The sequence below is a fragment of the Medicago sativa genome, chromosome 4 (assembly GCF_051527215.1).
Source record: "Medicago sativa cultivar Bolivia chromosome 4, Bolivia_mono, whole genome shotgun sequence".
Lineage (NCBI taxonomy): Eukaryota > Viridiplantae > Streptophyta > Magnoliopsida > Fabales > Fabaceae > Medicago > Medicago sativa.
Genome location: NC_140752.1, coordinates 66,675,673 through 66,695,793, shown reverse-complemented (window position 1 = coordinate 66,695,793; position 20,121 = coordinate 66,675,673). Strand labels below are relative to the sequence as shown.

Sequence of the window (20,121 nt, the reverse complement as noted above, 5' to 3'; positions counted from 1 at the left end):
TAAAATTTTACGTCTTAAAAGAAACTAAATTAAAATTTAATGAGAGATTTTCTAGGGTCCAAAATTTTGAAATAAGTTAGGTTCTTGAAATAAGACGACTTATTTCGTTGTTCCTAACAATAACTCTTGATAATGGGTCTGGTTATGGTGCATAAGCAAAATTTATGCACCATGCATAAGCCCAAACCGGATCCGGCCCAGTAAACCAAGCCCAGACGAATATTGCTTTCTCCACCCGCGAAATTACTTTCTCCACCCGCGAAACTTGCTTTCTCCACCAGCGAAATTACTTTCTCTACCTAGACCAAGACAAAACAAAAAATAACGGACACTTTTTTATTCAATGCGCCTGTAACAACTTCTCCGACGCCTGTAACAACTTCCGGCACCGGCGTTACCAACTTCAAACACACCGTCGACGTTTTCCACCATCATCATCACCGTCGTAGTTCACATTCATCATCTCCGTCGTCCTTTTCTGCAAATTTCATCATCACCGTTCGCATTTCCTACTTTTTTCACCGTAAGTTCCGTAACCGCCACCGTAACCGTTTTCATCGAGAATCATCACCACCGCACTTCATCTTCTTCAACATAAACTTCGTGCAGAAACTGAACTTCATGAAACCATCTTCTTCGTCATTACGGTTTTGAAACTGAACTTCAAAATCAACAAAACTCATCAAAAATGAAATATAAACAGGTTAGAACTTATCTTGTGCTTTAAAATAATTAAAATGTGTTTTGAAAGAGATTTTGTTAGTTGAAAACCATTTCTGTTTAGTTTGGAAAGTAACTGAATCTGTGAAACCCTAAATTGACATTCTAATTTTGAATTGTGGAAAATGAAATAATATTAATGGTTTCAGAGTGATTAAATATGCTGATTATAGTATGTTTTGTATAAAAAATATGCCAAAACCATTTGCCTGTGGAAATGGTTTCTGCGAGTTTCACTCTGAAACCATTTTCCTGTGGAAATGGTTTCAAAGTGTCATGATATAAATTGTGTTGTAGATCTTGTTCAATTATACTGTTGTTGTTGTTTGTTTGTTCATGATATAAATTAATCATGTAGATCTTGTTACTATTGGAAAATTGTTCATGTAGATCTTGTTCATGATGTTAGTTGTACTTTGTAAGCACTTGTGATGGGCAAATGGTTTTGGTAAACTCTGGAAAATATGTTAAAACCATTATGCTGGGCAAATGGTTTTGGTCCGTTGTACTTCAAAACCATTGTGCTGAGCAAATGGTTTTGGTCAGTTGTACTCCAAAACAATTGTCTGTATTTAATGGTTATATTTGTTCATCCAGGTGGAAAAAACTACAGAGGAAGATACAATTCCATCATTCAGTTTAGGGATTACACAAATGCAGGAGGAAGAGGAAAAGAATATCAATGACTCATCATCTGCTGGGCAAAGTGCAAAGAAACAAGAGAGTAAGGGCAAAGAAAAGAAGGAGCACATAACCAGGAGTAACAAAAAGAAACAAGAGAGTCAAAAACTATTGGAGGATAAACCAAATAATGTGACTGGTTCATCATCTGGTGGTTCACCAGCCACCATCTCCTTTTGACGAGTTGTCATTAGATAATTCTTTAAATCCGAAAACCGAAAAGGAAGATTTTCCGTGCCTCCAACTCCTTGGCCCATAACTTCATAAGCAAACTTCCCTTCTTGAATCCTTCTTTGTTACAAACATAACGCAAATAATGTACCTTATCCGATTTCTTATTGTTTGAATTGTTCTTAGACTTCAAAAAACTCCTAACAGAAAATCCAGTATTATATGCATAATCAAAATAAAAATCTTCAATCTCCTTAATAGATGTAAAGACCAAAGACTTCCATGATTCTTTATCATTATAGGAATGACATCGAGAACTATCCGCATCAATAACTGAATTTTCAACCGTCAATTGTCCACTCTCAGATGAAGTTGATATCAAATCCATTTAAAACAGCACCAAACACTAATAAGAACAAAAAAACCATTAGATAGGATAGATTGAAACTAATGAAAACTCTGAAAAACTATGCTAAAACCATTGGCCCGTGGAAATGGTTTTGATAAGTTTTACTCTAAAACCATTGGCCTGTGGAAATGGTTGTGGTGAGTAATAAGCTAAATTCATACTGCATCATTAATTTTAAATGATTCAATCATCAGTTTTATAGCATTGAGTTAAAAATTCAAAGATTGAATATTCAAATTGAGTTAAGAACATCACAGATTGAATCAAATTAACATTATTGATCATTTACTTCAGTTGATACAAATGCAGTAATCAAAAAAAGTAAAATATCAAATATTGCAATGATTCAATCAAGTAAAATTCAGTTTACTTCAGTTTTATAGCATAAGTTTTATAGAATCATTTTTCAATTCAATGATCCTTTACATCAGTTTACTTCAGTTTTATAGCATCAGTTTTCAATTCAATGTTTCAACAGTAATTTTATATAGTCAACATTAATTTTCAATGATTCAACCATAAGCTTTGTATGTAAAAATCTATTCTAAAACCATTGGCCTGTGGATATGGTTTTGGTAAGTTATACTCAAAAACCATTGCCCTGTGCATATGGTTTTGGTGAGTAATCATCAGTTTTATAGCATTGAGTTAATAAATCACAGGTTGAATATTCACATTGAGATAAAAACATCACATATTAAATATTCACATTGCATCAGAGATTGAATGATTCAAATCTGTGATTTAACCTCACATTGAATGAGTTAAAAATCACAGATTAAAACATCATAGAATCATTGCAATGATTGAATGAGTTAAACTGATGATTACTCCAAAACAGTGAGAATAGTGAGAATAGCGGTGCCGGCGATGGATTTCTGTGATGAATCAAATTGGAGAGTCGGAAGAATCGGAAGAATCAGCGGTGCCGGCGATGGATTTCTGTGATGAAATCAGTGAGAATCAGTGAGAATCGGAAGAATCGGAAGAATCAGTGAGAATCGGAAGAATCGGAAGAAACAGTGAGAATCAGAAGAATGAAGATGGAGAAAGCGAGTAAGGGTGAATGACGTCGAAGAGAAGGAGGAGAATCACGTCGCAGAAGCAAGCGACGCTGAGAATCACGTCGGAATGGCAGGAAACCGGTGAGAAACCGGTGAGAATCTTGATTGCGCCGGCGACGGAATCTGAAAACGGTGACAATCGGAAAAAAGAGACGAAACACTGTAGCAAACAGAAAGCATAAGATTAAAACACGTGTACAAAATCTGACGGTTATGATATGTTTGAGCTGAAGCATCAGATTATAACATCTGTCCTTAATCTAATGGTTCAGATTGGCTTATGCATGGTGCATATAAATAGGCTTATGCATAATAACTTTTGCCCTTGATAATAGTGTCATATTTCATGGTGCTGATAGGTTATTAAAAAATGGAGATGATTTTTGTTATTAAATTAATATAGCCATAAAATTTAGGAAATCATATACAGAAAGAAAAAGAGTATCATATATAAAATTGAAGATTAAGAAAACAAATAAATAGAACAGACAAGCAATTTTTGTTGTTAAATTAAGGATTAATTAAGTAAATAATCCTTATAAATATTCAGAATTTTATGTTTAGTTTATACAAAATAAAATCGCACTTTTACTCCCTGTAAAATTTTCCGTCATCAATTTTAGTCTCTCTAAAATTTTCCATTAGCATTTTTAATTCATGCAAAAAATTTCTGTGAATATTTTTGGTTCCTAAAATGCTAAAGGAAAATGTCACAGAGAATAAAAAGTGTGATTTTATTTTGTAAAGATTAAAAACAAAATTTTAAATATTTATAGGGATAATTTACTTAATTAACTCTTAAATTAATATATCTAGCATACTATTTATTAAGGGATGAACATAATGGTATATCGCTAAGTAGATGGAATTGTAACCCTAGAGCGTTTAGATGTGATGACACAGGTCTCCTCTAGCTTAACCTTCAATTCGAATCCGGTTTTGGAAATGCAACAACGTTAAAACTCTTAGGGAGAGTTTGTCACCCATTTGAATTTTACAAGGCTCGAGAAATTAGTTTCTGCAGTTGCACACATGGAGGATAATCGATTTACACAAAAAAAATATCACTAAGTTTGGTTGAGTAATATACATATCATTCAATTGTTGAATCCCATGTTATATTTTTGTCTTAAAATTCTGCTCAAAAAAAAAAAATTTGTCTTAATTTTTTTAAATATTAAATTTTAAATAAATTTTACCTTTGGAATATTGGTAGCCTACCAAACTTGGGGCATCCAAGAATTTATCTTTATTAAGACGTTTAACTAAGACTTATAAATTGAATGAGTAATTTATTTTTTTATTTTTGAAGTTCTTATATCCACACTGACCGTTTAAAGAATATCACCAATTAAAATAATTGATTTTTTTTGGTGGCGGTCGGGATTCGAACCCCGGACCTTGCATATTTTTATGCATTGTCCATACCAACTGAGCTAAGCTCACGAGGACAAAAAAAAATAATTGATTTGAATACGCAAAAAAGGTCATCGAATTTAATTTAAATTATCACATTTGTATAGCTAAATACATCATGCCATCTCCAAAGAAAAAAAGAAGATAGATGCATCATGCAATGAATCTATGTTTGATTCTACTCCAATTGGCTTATTTAATTAGGTATTAGTTAACAGGTGGCAAATATAAGAGTATTATCTTACAACATCTGGCTATATAGGGAAATTTAGATTAGTCAATCTCCCAAAAAAAGAAAATACCAAACTTTGTTTATGTAAATAAATTGCTCCGGCCAAATATCCATAACACTTTTTCGAGTATGCTTATGTAATCTTGGTATATTTGAGATTTTTCTGATTATGTTTGAAGATTATGAAACAAAGTTAAAAAAATTATTGTATAACACTCGTACGTCATACATACAGTATATCTTAATATAATTTCGAATCACTGTAACACCTGCTCTTGTTTAATTGCAATAGAGAGCTCAAATCTTTTGCTAAAACATTTATAATTCTCATTGTTTTTTTAATACTCCTTTTAGCAAAAGTATCTTTGATTAAAAAATATTACTGATAGATTGCATATTACGTAAGAATTAATCATGCTTTCAATTAGCTAGTAATAGGATAACGTGTTTCAAGATTAGCAGACACGAAGAAAAGCAAAGAGTAAAGGGAAGTTCTTAATTTAAAAAAGTATTTGCCCAAAAGTTTAAAATTAATTAATGTATCTGGTTCTAGTACTAGTATTATTTTTAGTTTGTAGCCCTAGATACGGTAAGTTCACTTGCATATTACACATGTTGAATATTGGCATGGCAGTTGAGTGCAACTACGAGTAATTGGTAAGGTAAGTAAAGAGAAACACTTGTCTGGATCAGGATCAAAAATTTTGGTTTGGTCACACACAAATAGAGAAGAGAGAAGAGAGAGAAGAGAGAAGAGAGAGAAAATGGAGAAGAGAGAAGAGAAGAGAGAGAGAAGGCAAATTCTTATGTGTGTGACCAAACCAAAATTCTTAGTCCTGGTCCACACAAGATTTTCTCGGTAAGTAAATGCCCATGCAAGAAAGGAACTACTAGCTAGGCTAGTAGGCAGTTTTAGCCAAATGAAATTTGTTTTGGTCTTGCCAAGTGTTCCTATGACAAATTCTTTGCTACAGTTAGGTGAGACTTTGAGTTGGTGTGCCGTAGCTCTGACACGTATATTTTCCCTGTCTTATTAATATAAATAAATAAACGAGTACATGAAGCCTCATATCAATAGTTGTATTGGTTATTTAAAAAAGTCTACAAGTCCTAGTTTTTTTTTTTTTTTGAGAGAACAAGTCCTAGTTTATTAACTAGAAAATGTCACAAACTATTAGATGTCATGACCCGAATTTAAACCAAGTATCTCTCATTTATATGTGTGAATTTTTAAATGTTGATTATCATTATTTATACTATCTAAAAACTTACATTATAGAGTTGTCTAAAAACATATATGCTCCACTATTATTTTTTCGTTTTATTTTGAATTTTATATATGTTTCACTTAGTTGGAGTGTGAGTGATTGATTTTAATTAATTGTGGATAATTTACCTACAATTTTTAAATGTAACCTAAGTCTTTCATTAGGATTTCGAGTGCATGAATAAGGTATGAAGCAATTCGTCAAGCTCAATCATAAATGAATTTAACCAAACCTCTATTGAGTTCAATCGTTAGTTATATTAATTTCACATCGACAATAAACGAGTTTAGAGTTTTTAAACATAAAAATGAGTTTAGATTTAGATATAAGGTTGACAATGAACCGAACCAACTCGAAAATAGTTCGAGACTTGATTCGACAATTGAATCATTGAATTTGGTTCATGAACCAAATGAGTCGAACTTGAGTTAAAAATTAAGCTCGTTAAATAAAACGAGATAAACTTGAGTTAAATATGATTCGATTCGTTTGGTTCATCAGCTTGATATATATATATATAGGGGAATGCTAATACACATCCACTTCAATTTTAGAAGGTGTGCATTAGCAACCTACACCCATTTGCTTTGGACAAAAAATGCCCTTTCTTTCCTTTTTAATTGCTATTAATTAGATGTCCTTTATAGTAATTTGCCATATCCATAATTTCTCTCTTTCACTCAAAATAAAGCTTTCACGTGGTCCAAAAAAAAAACTTCACATGGCTGGTTTTTTGTTTGAAACGGAAGGTGGAGAACATGGAAACAAACAGAGATGGTGAACCATGAAAACCAACAAAGAAACTTGCTTGGTTGTGGTGGTGTCGTCAAAAACACCCACCGCACACCGGCGTCGGAACACCGAACTGCATCCCGACCCTTCCATCCACCTTCCGCCGAGTCGCATCTCAACCCTTTCATCCTCCGTTTCAGCACCGCCCTCAAATGGGAACCCTTACCGGAAAGCTTGCAGACGGTGGCGTGTGCTGGAGAATTTGAACAATCTGTGTTTAGACAGGAGCGCGTGGGGAGTTTTGTTGGCATCACTGAAATCCTGTAAAGGACATGGGCGCGTGAGGACATTTTTTCTAGATAGAGAGAGAAATAACATGATGAGATGGGGATGGTTATGCAAATTACTATAAAGGACATCTAATTAATAGCAATCAAAAAGGAAAGAAAGGGTATTTTTTGTCCAAAGCAAATGGGTGTAGGTTGCTAATGCACACCTTCTAAAATTGAAGTGGGTGTGTATTAGCATTCCCCATATATATATATATATATATATATATATAAACACCATTTTTTACAATATTTTTCTAATAATTATGTATTATTTTTTACAAACTTCTCCCAATATTTATGTGCTATTTTTTTTATATAAATTATTACTAATTTGATTAACAATTAACGAGAATTATAATAAAAGAGAGGGGGAAAAGCTAGTAATTGTACATGCTTTTAAACAAATATGTGCACTAAATAAATTTCACATCGGAGAGTTTTGAAAACATTGGAGAGGAAGCGCATATATATAAAATAGAAGTGCATATCACCATGTAAAACATGTATGCGGACTGTGCTAGTTGATATGCTCCATAGTTTAATTATAATTATACGTTAGCCCTTTAAAATAAAAACTTTTAAAATATGTAATTTGAACAAACAAGTTGAACCTAACCAGCTAATGACTGAATTTTTCGTGAATTTTAAACGAGATGAATTCGAGATCAGACAAGTTCCACCCAACTCTCGACTCATTTTCAGTCCTAGTTCGATATTAAAAGTGAAGACTAGCACTGACTCATCGTTGTTATCACGTCGATTCACCAACACTTTCACAAAGTAGTTTGTTGTGGAGATGTAGCTAGAGTGATGTACAAGTTTACTCGGCCATTGATTACTTTTGGAGCTGAATCAGCTGATGCCAACTTGTTGATATGATATGGCCTCTTTAGTTGATTGTATGCACACAAAGGCTCCCGATCCCTAACGCAGTTAATTATAGTAATATATATGTATTGAAGTCAAAGTATAGGTAAAAAGGTTTGGTCACATTTTGAAGAAAGCTGCAGCAAGAAAATTGTCTTTACCTACCAGCAATAAAATAATGATCTCTATACATATATATTTAATAAATTCTGCAAACAAAATTATTCTAAATAGATTTTTTCTGGACCACGTCTACACGCTAAACCCTAAATATTTCAATATATCCATTAGAGAGAAACATTTGTGTGGACCAGGACTAAAGAATTTTGGTTTGGTCACACACACAAGTTTTTTCCTTCTCTCTCTTCTCTTCTCTCTTCTCCATTTTCTCTTTCTTCTCTCTTCTCTCTCTTCTCTTTTTTCTCTTTGTGTGACCAAAGAGAACTTGTGTGGACCAGGACCACACAAGATTTTCTCTGAGAGATATTATTGTTTAACTTAGTCGATACTGGCTAATTCCTTGCTAATAATTTTTTTTAATATACCACTGTATTAATATTTGAATGTGATAACACTTGGAATCCTCACAACCTCACATGTCAACTCACACAGATACTTATATTATATACAATTGAGAAGATTTACTTAAAAATTATGAACTTAATAACGATTTAGAAATTTTAAAATCATAGAACATTCATTTAATCATTACTTTTTCACCATAACCCACAGGAGTACTTGTAAAGAATCTATACATCAAATTTGTAAGATGATATTCTTCAACAAAAAAAAATTGTAACATGATATCTATATTTGGCTCATGCTATATAAATTTAATATTTCTATGCAATTCTAAATTGAAGAGCTAATGAAAAAGTTGAAATGATTGATGATGATCCGTGTCTCCTTAGAGGCCACGTGTCATTCAAATTGACCAAAAACTGATAACGCAATCTTTGTGTAAGTTTGGTCCCTCTTCCTACATACGTCATGCTTATGAATTGTGATCTATACAAAACCTCTATATATTGCTATTGTTAACTCCTCGAGCACTTGTTTATCACAAGTGATAATTTAATATGATGAAACCAGTGTCTCGGAACATTAGTTAAAGAATCAAAAGTAGAAAGAAAAGTCAAATTTTGCATTGAAAAAGCCACTTTTTTACCATTCAAAAAGTAAAATACACAATTTTCAAGAGAATTTTTTTTTTATAATTCCTTAACCAGTGCCCGGGGCACTGGTTAACATTTCCCTTATATCATGGCTAATTGATGAAGTAAATATTATTAGCTGCATATACCACTTAGTTTTAAAACTATTTAAATTAAAGATGTCATTTAGCTCAACTGGTAAAAATATCCAAATTGTTAGGCCTAATGTCATGATCGGTGAAAGAATCCCGACACTTCCACTGTGTGTGAGTTTATGATAACTTTGTCATTTCGTCTCTCTAAAAAAATGTCATTTACATCAACTATGTATCCATCTAGCTAAGTTACCATAAAAAAAATGCATTTAACTAAGTTTGTAAGATCAATGGTTACGTACTCAACCAAATCAGCTGAACTATTTGCATCAATTGAAGATCTTTAGACAAGGCCGTTTTTTAATGAAGAGTACTTAAGATGGTCCTGAAGAAAATTAAGTTTGAACTTTGATTGCAATAGTAATGACGCAGATAGTCAGCTAGCCAGGTGCCATTTTATGAAGAGCCGCAGACCTCCAAAGAAGGATATGAAACCGCGCGCGGCTCAACGGTTTGGCTAGTTTTGGATAGAAGACCATATATATATATATGGTTCAACAAACTTTTATGACTTTCTTAGCCAACATTTTGGCTCTTTTTTCATGTGAACTTTCTCAATGTGTAAATTCATCCGTACTATTTTGTCTTGGCTAGCTAGCAAGTAGTAGAATCGGGCATGAATTGAATTACTCAGAAATAACTTTACATTTTTTTCACATGCAATGGATAAAGAGACACTGGCATAAAAATGTATATATTTTATAGGCCTATTTTATACTAATTATTTTTATTATAAGATTTTAATTACATCATATTAAACAAATAATTTTAAAAATAGTAACTATAGAAGAGAGAAAATATTATTATATTACTTAAAGTTACATATTAGTGACATTTTATAACTGTCCATTGAATTTTGTCCTTTAATGGTTGGGCAAATTATTTCCGAGAAGGTAGAAGTAATTATAATTATAGATTCTTGTATTTGTTTTTTTTTTTTTTGAAAGAAGATTCTTTTGTTTGTTTTTTTTTTTTTTTGAAGAGATTCTTTTGTTTGTTACTTTTGGTAATATTCTTTTCTTTCTTTCTTTTTCTTTCTTTTGTTTGTTACAATGTTAAAGAATTAACTCCAAAATAAAACATTTCCATGATGAAGAAAAACAACTTTCACTTTCCTATGATTTTTTTTTGACAAGACTTTCCTATGATTTTATTGCCAAGAAAGTGGGTGGAAATAATTCGTGTATACAAAAATACAAATGAAGTGACTATCCATACACCCACTCTTGCAAATAATAAAACCAAACACATTTTTTTAAAAGATATTCAGGAATAAGATGTTCAATATTAGTTCCTAAAAAGTTATTCTTAGGAGTGGAATTCTCAATTATAAACGCCACCTAAAGTCTACGAAGTAATTGTAGTAAACCTTTTCATCAACACTAACCCTGAATGATGATCGATCATATACGTAGATTTAGGTGATCTTTTGTTTGAATTTAACACAAGGTCGTAGTGTAAAAGCTGTCTGTGTACGATGCAATTGAAATTTTGTATGACAAGTTAATGCTACAATCAAAAGTCAAGCGCTGAAACGTTACCAATAGAGACAAGTTAATCAACTGGGTGTGGATATATAGAGGAGTCAAATATCTACAAAAATGAACTTCAAATTTTAGATTGGCAATTGTTCAGCAATCCTTAGCTTAATGTGGTTAATTAGGATATATACTATCATTGAAAAATATGCTAGTAGCATGCACGTTCATTTTTTTCATTAAAGAAACAGTATTCAGATAGAACGTTTGTAACGTTGTGTTATTAAATATTGTGAAGAAATAACACATGCATTAAGAAAAGAATAATGATTACTTATTTATTAGGAGTATGAAATGAAGCTCAATTTGGATTATTCTCCTTTAACTACTCAATGATTCTTTCCAAACGTTTAGATACATTATAAAACCGATTATGGAATTACTACTCTATATAGAATAGAATCCCTTGGTAATCCAAAACCCAGTCAAACCGTCCACACCATAGGACCACAATAATTTACAAGGCGCGTTAATTAACATCGTTATGAATATGCTGAAAAGTGCAATTTTGACGATGTTATAGAAGGTCAAATACATTACACAACCTTTCCTTAACTCCATTGTACATAGAAAATTCATTGAAGTCAAACATAACAATCTCATTTCACAAATCGCATTCTCACTTTCGAGAATACAAAAAAAAACACGCACTCTACTCAAAACGAGAAAATCTTGTGTGGTCCTGGTCCACACAAAGTGGTCTTTGGTCACACAAAGAGAAAAAAGAGAAAATGGAGAAGAGAGAAGAGAAGAGAGAGAAGGAAAAACTTGTGTGTATGACCAAACCAAAATTCTTGGTCCTGGTCCACACAAGTGTTTCTCACTCAAAACTCAATAATAATAACATTACGTGCCACATATTCTATTTTCAGTTTCCACAATTACCGGTTCAACCGGTTCACGGTCCCCCACACCACGTGTCCTCTCTAATAACTCTTCCATTCCTCCACCTCTCACTATATATACACACATCCCCTAAAATCTCTCCTAATTTTTCATTCCATTCTCTTCAACCACACAACACAAACCCTCAAAATATTATCTTCTCTCATAACCAAAAAAACCTTGTGTTCTCCGAAAAACCTTTGCACCTTCGAGTTTTTACGTTTTTCATTGAATGACAAACACAAAAGGTGGAACCATGTTAGTAGAGAGAAACACCAATAATAATAGCACCAATAAAATACATAGACCAAAATTTGGTGCTTTTCTACACTCCGAACCCTCGTTATTTCACACCACCAACAATGACGATGATCAAGGCCGTATCAGCAACGCCTCGGCAGCGAGTCCTAGAACATATTTCGGCGACAGCAGCAGCAGTAATAATGCTTCTCCTAATTACATGTTATCTCCATGGAACCAAGAAACTTCTTCTCCTCTCAACAAATCACCATGGTTAATGCCATCATCAGAAGCAATCAACCTCTTCCAATACCACCACAGCCACCGCCACGACAACAATTATAACGACAGCTATTTCCCGGAAAATGGCCTCATCGGGTCACTAGCTCGCGAAGAAGGTCACATCTACTCCTTAGCCGTTTCCGGTGACATGTTATACACCGGTACCGATAGCAAAAACATAAGGGTGTGGAAAGAACTTAAAGATTATACCGGTTTTAAATCAAGCAGTGGTTTGGTCAAAACCATTGTTATCTCCGAAGGAAACATCTTCACCGGTCACCAAGATGGAAAAATCCGAGTTTGGAAAATTTCTTCAAAAAATTCTAGAAATCATAAGCGTATTGGAAGCTTACCAACTTTCAAAGACTATGTCAAAAGTTCGATGAATCCAAAGAACTACGTAGAAGTCCGGCGACGTAGAAACACGGTGAAGGTGAAGCATTTTGATGCTGTTTCGAGTCTGAGTTTGGATCAAGAAGGAGGGTTGTTGTACTCAGGTTCGTGGGATAAAACTCTCAAAGTTTGGCGCGTTACGGATTTCAAGTGTATGGAATCGATTATAGCTCATGATGACGCAGTGAACGCCGTGGTTGCAGCATTTCAAACCTACGTTTTCACCGGCTCAGCCGATGGAACAGTGAAGATGTGGAGGAGAGACATCGACGGAAAAGGGAAGAAAACGAAGCATGTTTTGGATAGGATTTTGTTGAAACAAGAAAACGCTGTGACGGCTTTGACCGTTAACCATTCATCAACGATTATTTATTGCGGTTCTTCTGATGGATTGGTAAACTTCTGGGAGCGTCAGCAGAAGAATAACCTCACTCACGGCGGTGTTTTAAAGGGACACAAACTCGCAGTCCTATGTCTCGCTGCGGCAGGGAATCTTGTTTTCAGTGGTTCCGCCGATAAGAATGTTTGCGTGTGGAGGCGCGACGAGAGAGGGGCTCACATTTGTCTTTCCGTTTTGACGGGACACACTGGTCCCGTCAAATGCATTGCCGTTGAAGAACACGAGGAGGAGGATGATCGCGATGATCAACGGTGGATAGTTTATACTGGTAGTTTGGATAAGTCTGTTAAGGTCTGGCGCGTGTCTGAACATGCGCCAGAGTTAAGGTTGATGCAAGGTTGGAATTCTCCAATTGCACCTATTGGCAAAGGATTGAATTATTCTTCCCCAGGAACAATCAATGTCAGCAACAATAGTAATAGAAGGCAGTTGCAAAAATAAAATATTTAGATTTTTTTAGTTTTATTTTTAGATTCATGCATACACATGATTAATTAATTAATTATGTGTATTAATTTCTTTGTGTATGATGATGACAATTAAGGTTGAGAAAGATGGATGTGTGGATATACTAGTATTGAATGTACATACAAAAAAGAAAACTGATAATTAAAGAGTAAAGTTGAAATTAATTGAATGAATTGGTGGTGCCTACTGGAATGGGCCCATGGAAAATGGACGGTTGGGATTAATAGTGACAGGAGGGTGTGGTTGTACCTGAAGAAATTGAAGGGACCAATTGGTTTCCCTTGTTGCAAGAAAAGAGATGTGTTTGATTGAAATTGAAGATTGCTTGTTTGGGTGTGCTATTGAGGGAGATGGGAGTGGACAGTTACTTATAGCAGCCAGCATACCCTCAATGGGAGGGAGTAATGGTGGCCTTGACTCATTAGAGGACATTTTTACACATAATTGGTATTGGACAAGGTTTCACTTTCTGTTATGCTGAGAGAGCAAGAGGACATTGAATCTTTTTGTTGTTATTGTTAAAATGAATATTAAAAGGTTACCTTAAATTTGTAATTTTATTGTGGTTTTAAGGTACTAAGATTATGTCATCAATCAAGGTTCCCGTTTCTTTGGGGTACTTGGATTTGGAGGGAGGGATCAATTAGATTCTCTAGTATTTTTTTGGCTTGTATATATTTGTATACTTTTTGTAGTTGTGACTTTTATATATTTCAAGTTGTTTAAGCTTGCTCAAGATAGATGTATTTTTCCCTTCTCTTGTACTCACAATTAAGGTTGAGAAAGATGGATGTGTGGATAAAAAGAAGTATCAGTTTCTTTTTTGTTACAATATATGATACAATGTAGTTTTACAGGCCGAACACAACGTTCTTTTTTGTATTAGAGGCTGAAAATGATAATTACATTTGCACTATTTTTCTAAAAGAGGTAGATGAAAATTTTGTTTTGACAAAAGTAGTATAAAATAAAATGCAAGAACAAAAGATGATTGTATCAGTTGGTGAACAAATTGATCTAGGGTTTGTAAATTGTTTGGTTGAAGAGATAAGAAACCGTTATGAGAATAAGAAAGAGAGAAAGAGAGATTAAGAGATTGAGAGAAATATGAAAAAACTGAATGCATTAGCTTTATTGATCGAGGAACCAAGTATATTACACAATGTTCTCGCTATAGCTTGCATTACAAGTAAACTGATAACTGTCTAACCAACTAGGCTAAAAACAAGGAAAGTTAGTTACTTAGGAAGCAAGATAACTAACCCTAAAACAAACTAAACAAACTAAGAGTTTGAATTACAATTTAACGGTATCAAGGAGACTCTAATACATTTATAATCAAACAATTATCAACGAATTTACTTATATTCAGTTTAGCTCTACCTTTTTTAAAAAACAATTAACTAAGCGATATACATAACCGATGTGACACTCAAAACCAATTACTTGGGTGATTTAGATCATGGAACTCACCAGAATAGGTCTCATGGCTCAGTAAACTATGAAACATATAGTCTTTAACGAATGTGATAATAGCGGTAATGACAAATAATTAAGCATAATTGATTTTGATAGTAGCTTAACTTTTTAAATTTTTAGTAAAAAAAAAAAACTTTTTAAATTTATTTGATTTCAATATTTGATCATATAAGAATTTTTCTATAAACTATATGCAAATATAAGGAGGGAATGAGTGTAAAAACTATGTGGGAGTTGATGATGAAAATAAATTAACAATATTGGTCTTATAAAAGACTTTTCCAAAATTAATACTTACTTAAATATTTATATCATAAAATGACTACAAATAAATTATTCTAAACAGCTTATGATTGATTATAACATGAAAATTGATATTACAGAAGTGATTACAATTACTTATATAAATAAGATGTTTAAAAAAAAATCCAACTTTAAAGTGACAATTTCAGATATGATTTTTCATTAAATAAAGAATAAATTATTCTAAAAGGGAGGCATCTTGCTCTTTGGCACAGGCCCCTTTTATTGGACATACAGCAAACCAACGGGCAAATATACACGGGTGTCAGAGACAACAAAATCACCATGACCACATCATATATGCGAGTGAGAAGGGGCCAGAGCAGGTGTGATGAATTCAGACCATCTTAAGTGACAGAGACATAGCCTTTTTTTTTTTTTATCAAGCAAAGAAATTCTAAAAGACCTGGAGAGGGCCAGAACCCTTAGCAACAAAAGTGCTTACAACAAATTAAACTAACAAAGCAACTGATAAAAGAACAACACCAAAGAAATGGCATAAGCTACTAGCTAAACACCAAGGTTCACAAAGATGCTTTGAACACCTAATGAGATAGAATCAACATAATCATAGAATATGTCTTGTTGCCTGAACAAGATGTGGCAAATAACACTTCCCATGAATTCTTTTACAACTGAACCAACAATTCGGTATATGCCAAGGAAGCTTTGGAGGTACCCTTTTGGGCACGAGTCCTCATTCCGGCTGAGTTGAAGCTAGTAGGCTTCACTTTGCTCACCTGCTTCTTCTGCTTTCTCTTTGCCTTAGTGCTCTCTGACAGACTTGGATAGTGCTGCTCAAAGATTGATGGGATGACTTCATCATTGTCCTCTTCCACAACTTTATGAGTCTAACACAATTCAGATTATATAATCTAAGATGTTATTTTTATTTTTTTTAGATCATGTTTACAAACAGAACTATTTTAAAATAAGAATTGGAGGAACTAGGGTAATTTGTAGGTGTTTTTACAAGGTATCTATTTCATCAAGCTTCCCTTTCACCGATATTTTGGTCGTTCGTAGCTCAAACAACTCCCTATCTTATTAATTGCCTTCCTACACCGACCTTAAAAAGGAATTCACCATTTCTCACTCTTTTTCAACCCAAATGGAAACATCCAATGAAATATGTATTTATGGCTCTTATGTACAATAGAAAGTTGTTGCTCCAGCGACACATTTTATTGACAACAAATGAGTTTTTAGATTGAAAAGAAATCTGAATGGTTCTATCTCTCGCTACAAAGCAAGACTTGTAGAACAATTCTCCCACAATGACTTGGGCCAATCAAGCCAAATTCTTGGAGTTGAGATAATACCAATCAGCCTGCATTTTTCTTACCCAACATTCTTCTTCTAGCAAACATGTGTCAACTTATATGGCCATCTTCTTCTGCTCACAACCTAAGCCAAACGACACAACATGTGACAATAAGGAATTTCACAGTATACTTGGTTCCAAAGCCACTTACAAGAGGAGAAATGAAATAAAAACGTTACTCTAGTTGAAATGTTGGAATGTGGAACTTTTTGATTTTTGACAACGCAATGAACAAATGAATATTACGATATTACAGAGACTACATAATTTTGTATGTATAGGTATGTATTATGTATACCCCAAACAAAATATATATTAAAAAAAAAAAACATAAAAAATATCTTAATCTTTGAGACCCTGGTTTTTTTTAAGAATGGACAAATATCTTCCGAGACCAAAGAGCACTTTATCAGCAATAATATTTTTTAGCATCTGAACTTTTATGCACATTAAAAATCAAAACCCTATGATAGAAAAATCCCTAGTGCTGCTGGGTGTATCCATTTTAATTAATTATTACTGCCATTGAATTGGACTACCAAAATAAAAATAAAAAATCAGCTTTTATGCATCATATAAAATTGTACATGTCAAGAATCATTTCAATTATGGGTAAGGAATGGATTCAATAACATGAATCCATGCAATTTTTAATATTGGCACAAGAAAGAGAAGTGCATTTAAAAAGAGAAGTGAATTTGCATATTAAGTCTCACGGACTATAAAAATTAAAATGCATTGATCGATCGAGTACATATACAATACAAACCATGCATCTTAATTAATCTGGTAACAAAAAAACACAAGCTACAAAATATATATCATCACCAAGGGACAAATCGATTCATAAGCAAACACACGGTTTCCTCTGACATAGAGTGTGAGGTAGAGGTGTCTCTACGGGGAACTCCAACGTTGTCCTTGATGTTTTGATCCGTTGCTTGTTTGGATTTTGAGAACAAAGGATTGCTGATAGGAAGAACTTTTTCTCTAAGCTTTGAAAGTTTACCAACCCATACCTCTACAATTACAAACATTTTTCTTAGCACTAAGTAATTATGTGTTTCTCTTTTTCTTTGTTTGGATTTGTGTTTTTCTTCAATATATGAATGAATCAATGGGGCATATATAATAAGGTTATGTTGGAGGTGTTTGTGATTTAATGTGAGAAACTAAACTAGGGGCATTACATTGGGTGCACCTTGGAATGTGGTGGCACACAGTAAGCAAAGAAACATGTTTTTCGTGTATTGGATTGGAAATAGTCTAAAGTTTGCGAGGAATATTCTATGGGACATTTCTTATGTAGTTTTGCCTTTTACCGCTATGAAATACTTCTTCAGGTCTTAAATATAAGAAAATATTTTTTTTTAGATTTATTAAATAATTAATGTATCTAAACTAGGGGTGTTCAAATCCAAACCGATCCAAAATAAAACCGCAAATCGATCCAAAAAAAACTGAAAACCGCAAAAAATCGAATATTTTTGGATGTGTTTGCATGTTGTTTAGGAAAAACCGCTATGATCGGATCAGTTTTTGGATTGCCTTTTCAAAACTGAACCGAACCAAACCGAACCGCAAAAGTAAATTTTTATACTTATTCATTATTTTATTAGTATTATATATTGCATTAATATATTGCATTAATTTAATCTATATTATTACTACTTAATCTATTTCAAATATAATCAATCATTTTCATTGTGTAATGTTAACTTTTTTAATAAATTTGTGTCATATTTTGTATCAAACATATTATTTTATGTTACCAAAAAAAAAATTATTTTATTGTATATGAGTAATATTAATATTAATATTAATAAAAAAAATTAAATGTTACACTTTCGATATCCAAAAACCGATCCAAATTAAACCGCATATATCTAGATCGGATTTTTTTAACATAATCATCTAAACCGAACTGAACCGCACGTGATTTTTATTTTGGATCGATTGATTTTTCACCTCAAAACCAATTCAAACCGAACCGCGAACACCCTTCTAAACTACCTTCTCTCATATTTAGAACCGGAGAAAGTAATTATTAAGAGTTGAAATGATGTCTTTTGGGAATAATTCGCTTTAGATTCCTATCAAACATATCACAATAATTAACTTATCAACTTTGTCTTTTCAGCTATGATGACTATTTTAATCACCAATTGATTTTTTTTCTTTCAGAAACTATTTGTTGCTAGCGTTAAGATGAGCACGTGTTCGTCTTTAATTCTGTTTTTATTGTCAACAAACAATATTATGCCAAAATAACATTTTTTTTATACAAAGTCATAAGGTTTTTTTATAATTTCTAAAAAAAATTCTATTATTGTAGATTAATTCTATTTTAATGAAATTTAAATAAGTTTTTAATTGATAATTAAAATAATATTATAAAAATGATAAAATAGTTTAGATAAAGGGTAAAAATAGGAGAGAAAAATTCAACCCAAAAGGGTGTTTCTCCTTTATATATTGTTATATAATAGATAGATTATAATAGGCTTAATAGGTCATTTGGTCCTCTAATTAATTATCAGTTTTCATTTTGGTCCCATAACTAATAAAACTCATGTTTTGGTCCCTCAAGTTAACCTCCGTCGGTCAAATAAATCCCCGGCTGTTAAGTTTAATCCTAAATGTCTATGGTGGACCAACCTTAAAAATTGTCCACCATAGACTTCATTAAATTTTTTAATTTAAATCGTTTGATCTTTTTTATTAAAAGATGGCTGTTAGATAATGCATATCTACTGTATCCTATAGTGATCCAACAACATCTAACAATATATCCCATTCTTCATCTTCTTTCTTCCCCTCATTCATCACCTTCATAAAAAAACTCCATAAAAATATCAGAAAACACAACAAACATAAGTTTGTCTCTTTTAAATCCATTAATCTCTTCTTTCTCTCGTTTCCATTTCCTTTCTCTCTCTTTTCATCTTCCAATTTTCCCTCTTCATTTTCCTTCACTTTCTCTCGTTTTCTCGCACAAAGATAAAAAAGGGCTTAATAGGTCATTTGGTCCTTTATTTAATTTCAAGTTTTCATTTTGGTCCCATAACTAATAAAACTCATGTTTTGGTCCCTTAATTTCCCCTCCGTCTGTCAAAAAAATCCCTAACCGTTAAGTTTAACCTCAAATGTCTATGGTGAACCAATCTTAAGAGTGGTCCACCATAGATCCTATTAATTATTTTAATATAAACCGTTTGATCATTTTTATAAAAAGAGGACCGTTTGATCATGCATGTCTACTGTATCTTACGGTGAACCAACAACATCTAACTTTATACTCTATTATTTCTTCTCTCTTTCTGGAACAACACAACAACACAGTACGCTGCTTCTTCTTCTTTTTCCCCAAACCACCACCACCAACTTTCAGCAACTGTTGCTTCTCCGTTCCATCTCCTTTCACAATTCTACCACCACCATTGAATTCCTTTATCTTTTCTCTACAAAACCGACTATTTTATTGCTCAGATTAGAGATGTTGAAAATTCCAAACCACCTCCTTTTCTCATGTTTTCCGGCCACCATGTGCTGCCATTGGAAAAACTAAAATAATCATCTCCTCCCTTGTAATGTCTGCAACAAAACCC

At 33.0% G+C, this 20,121-nt stretch overlaps 1 protein-coding gene and 1 pseudogene across 2 annotated transcripts; one reads left to right on the top strand and one right to left on the bottom strand.

Annotated features, from left to right (window-relative positions):
* Positions 1-1,603: 1,603 nt before the first annotated feature.
* On the bottom strand, positions 1,604-1,960 carry LOC146930930 (uncharacterized). Its single transcript, XM_085707618.1, has one exon. The coding sequence runs from the start codon at positions 1,958-1,960 to the stop codon at positions 1,604-1,606; it is 357 nt and encodes a 118-aa protein (XP_085563744.1).
* Positions 1,961-11,704: 9,744 nt separating this feature from the next.
* LOC146930929 (protein JINGUBANG pseudogene) lies at positions 11,705-14,221 on the top strand (annotated as a pseudogene). The gene has a single exon (XR_015006536.1). The product of XR_015006536.1 is annotated as a protein JINGUBANG pseudogene (transcript).
* Positions 14,222-20,121: the final 5,900 nt, after the last annotated feature.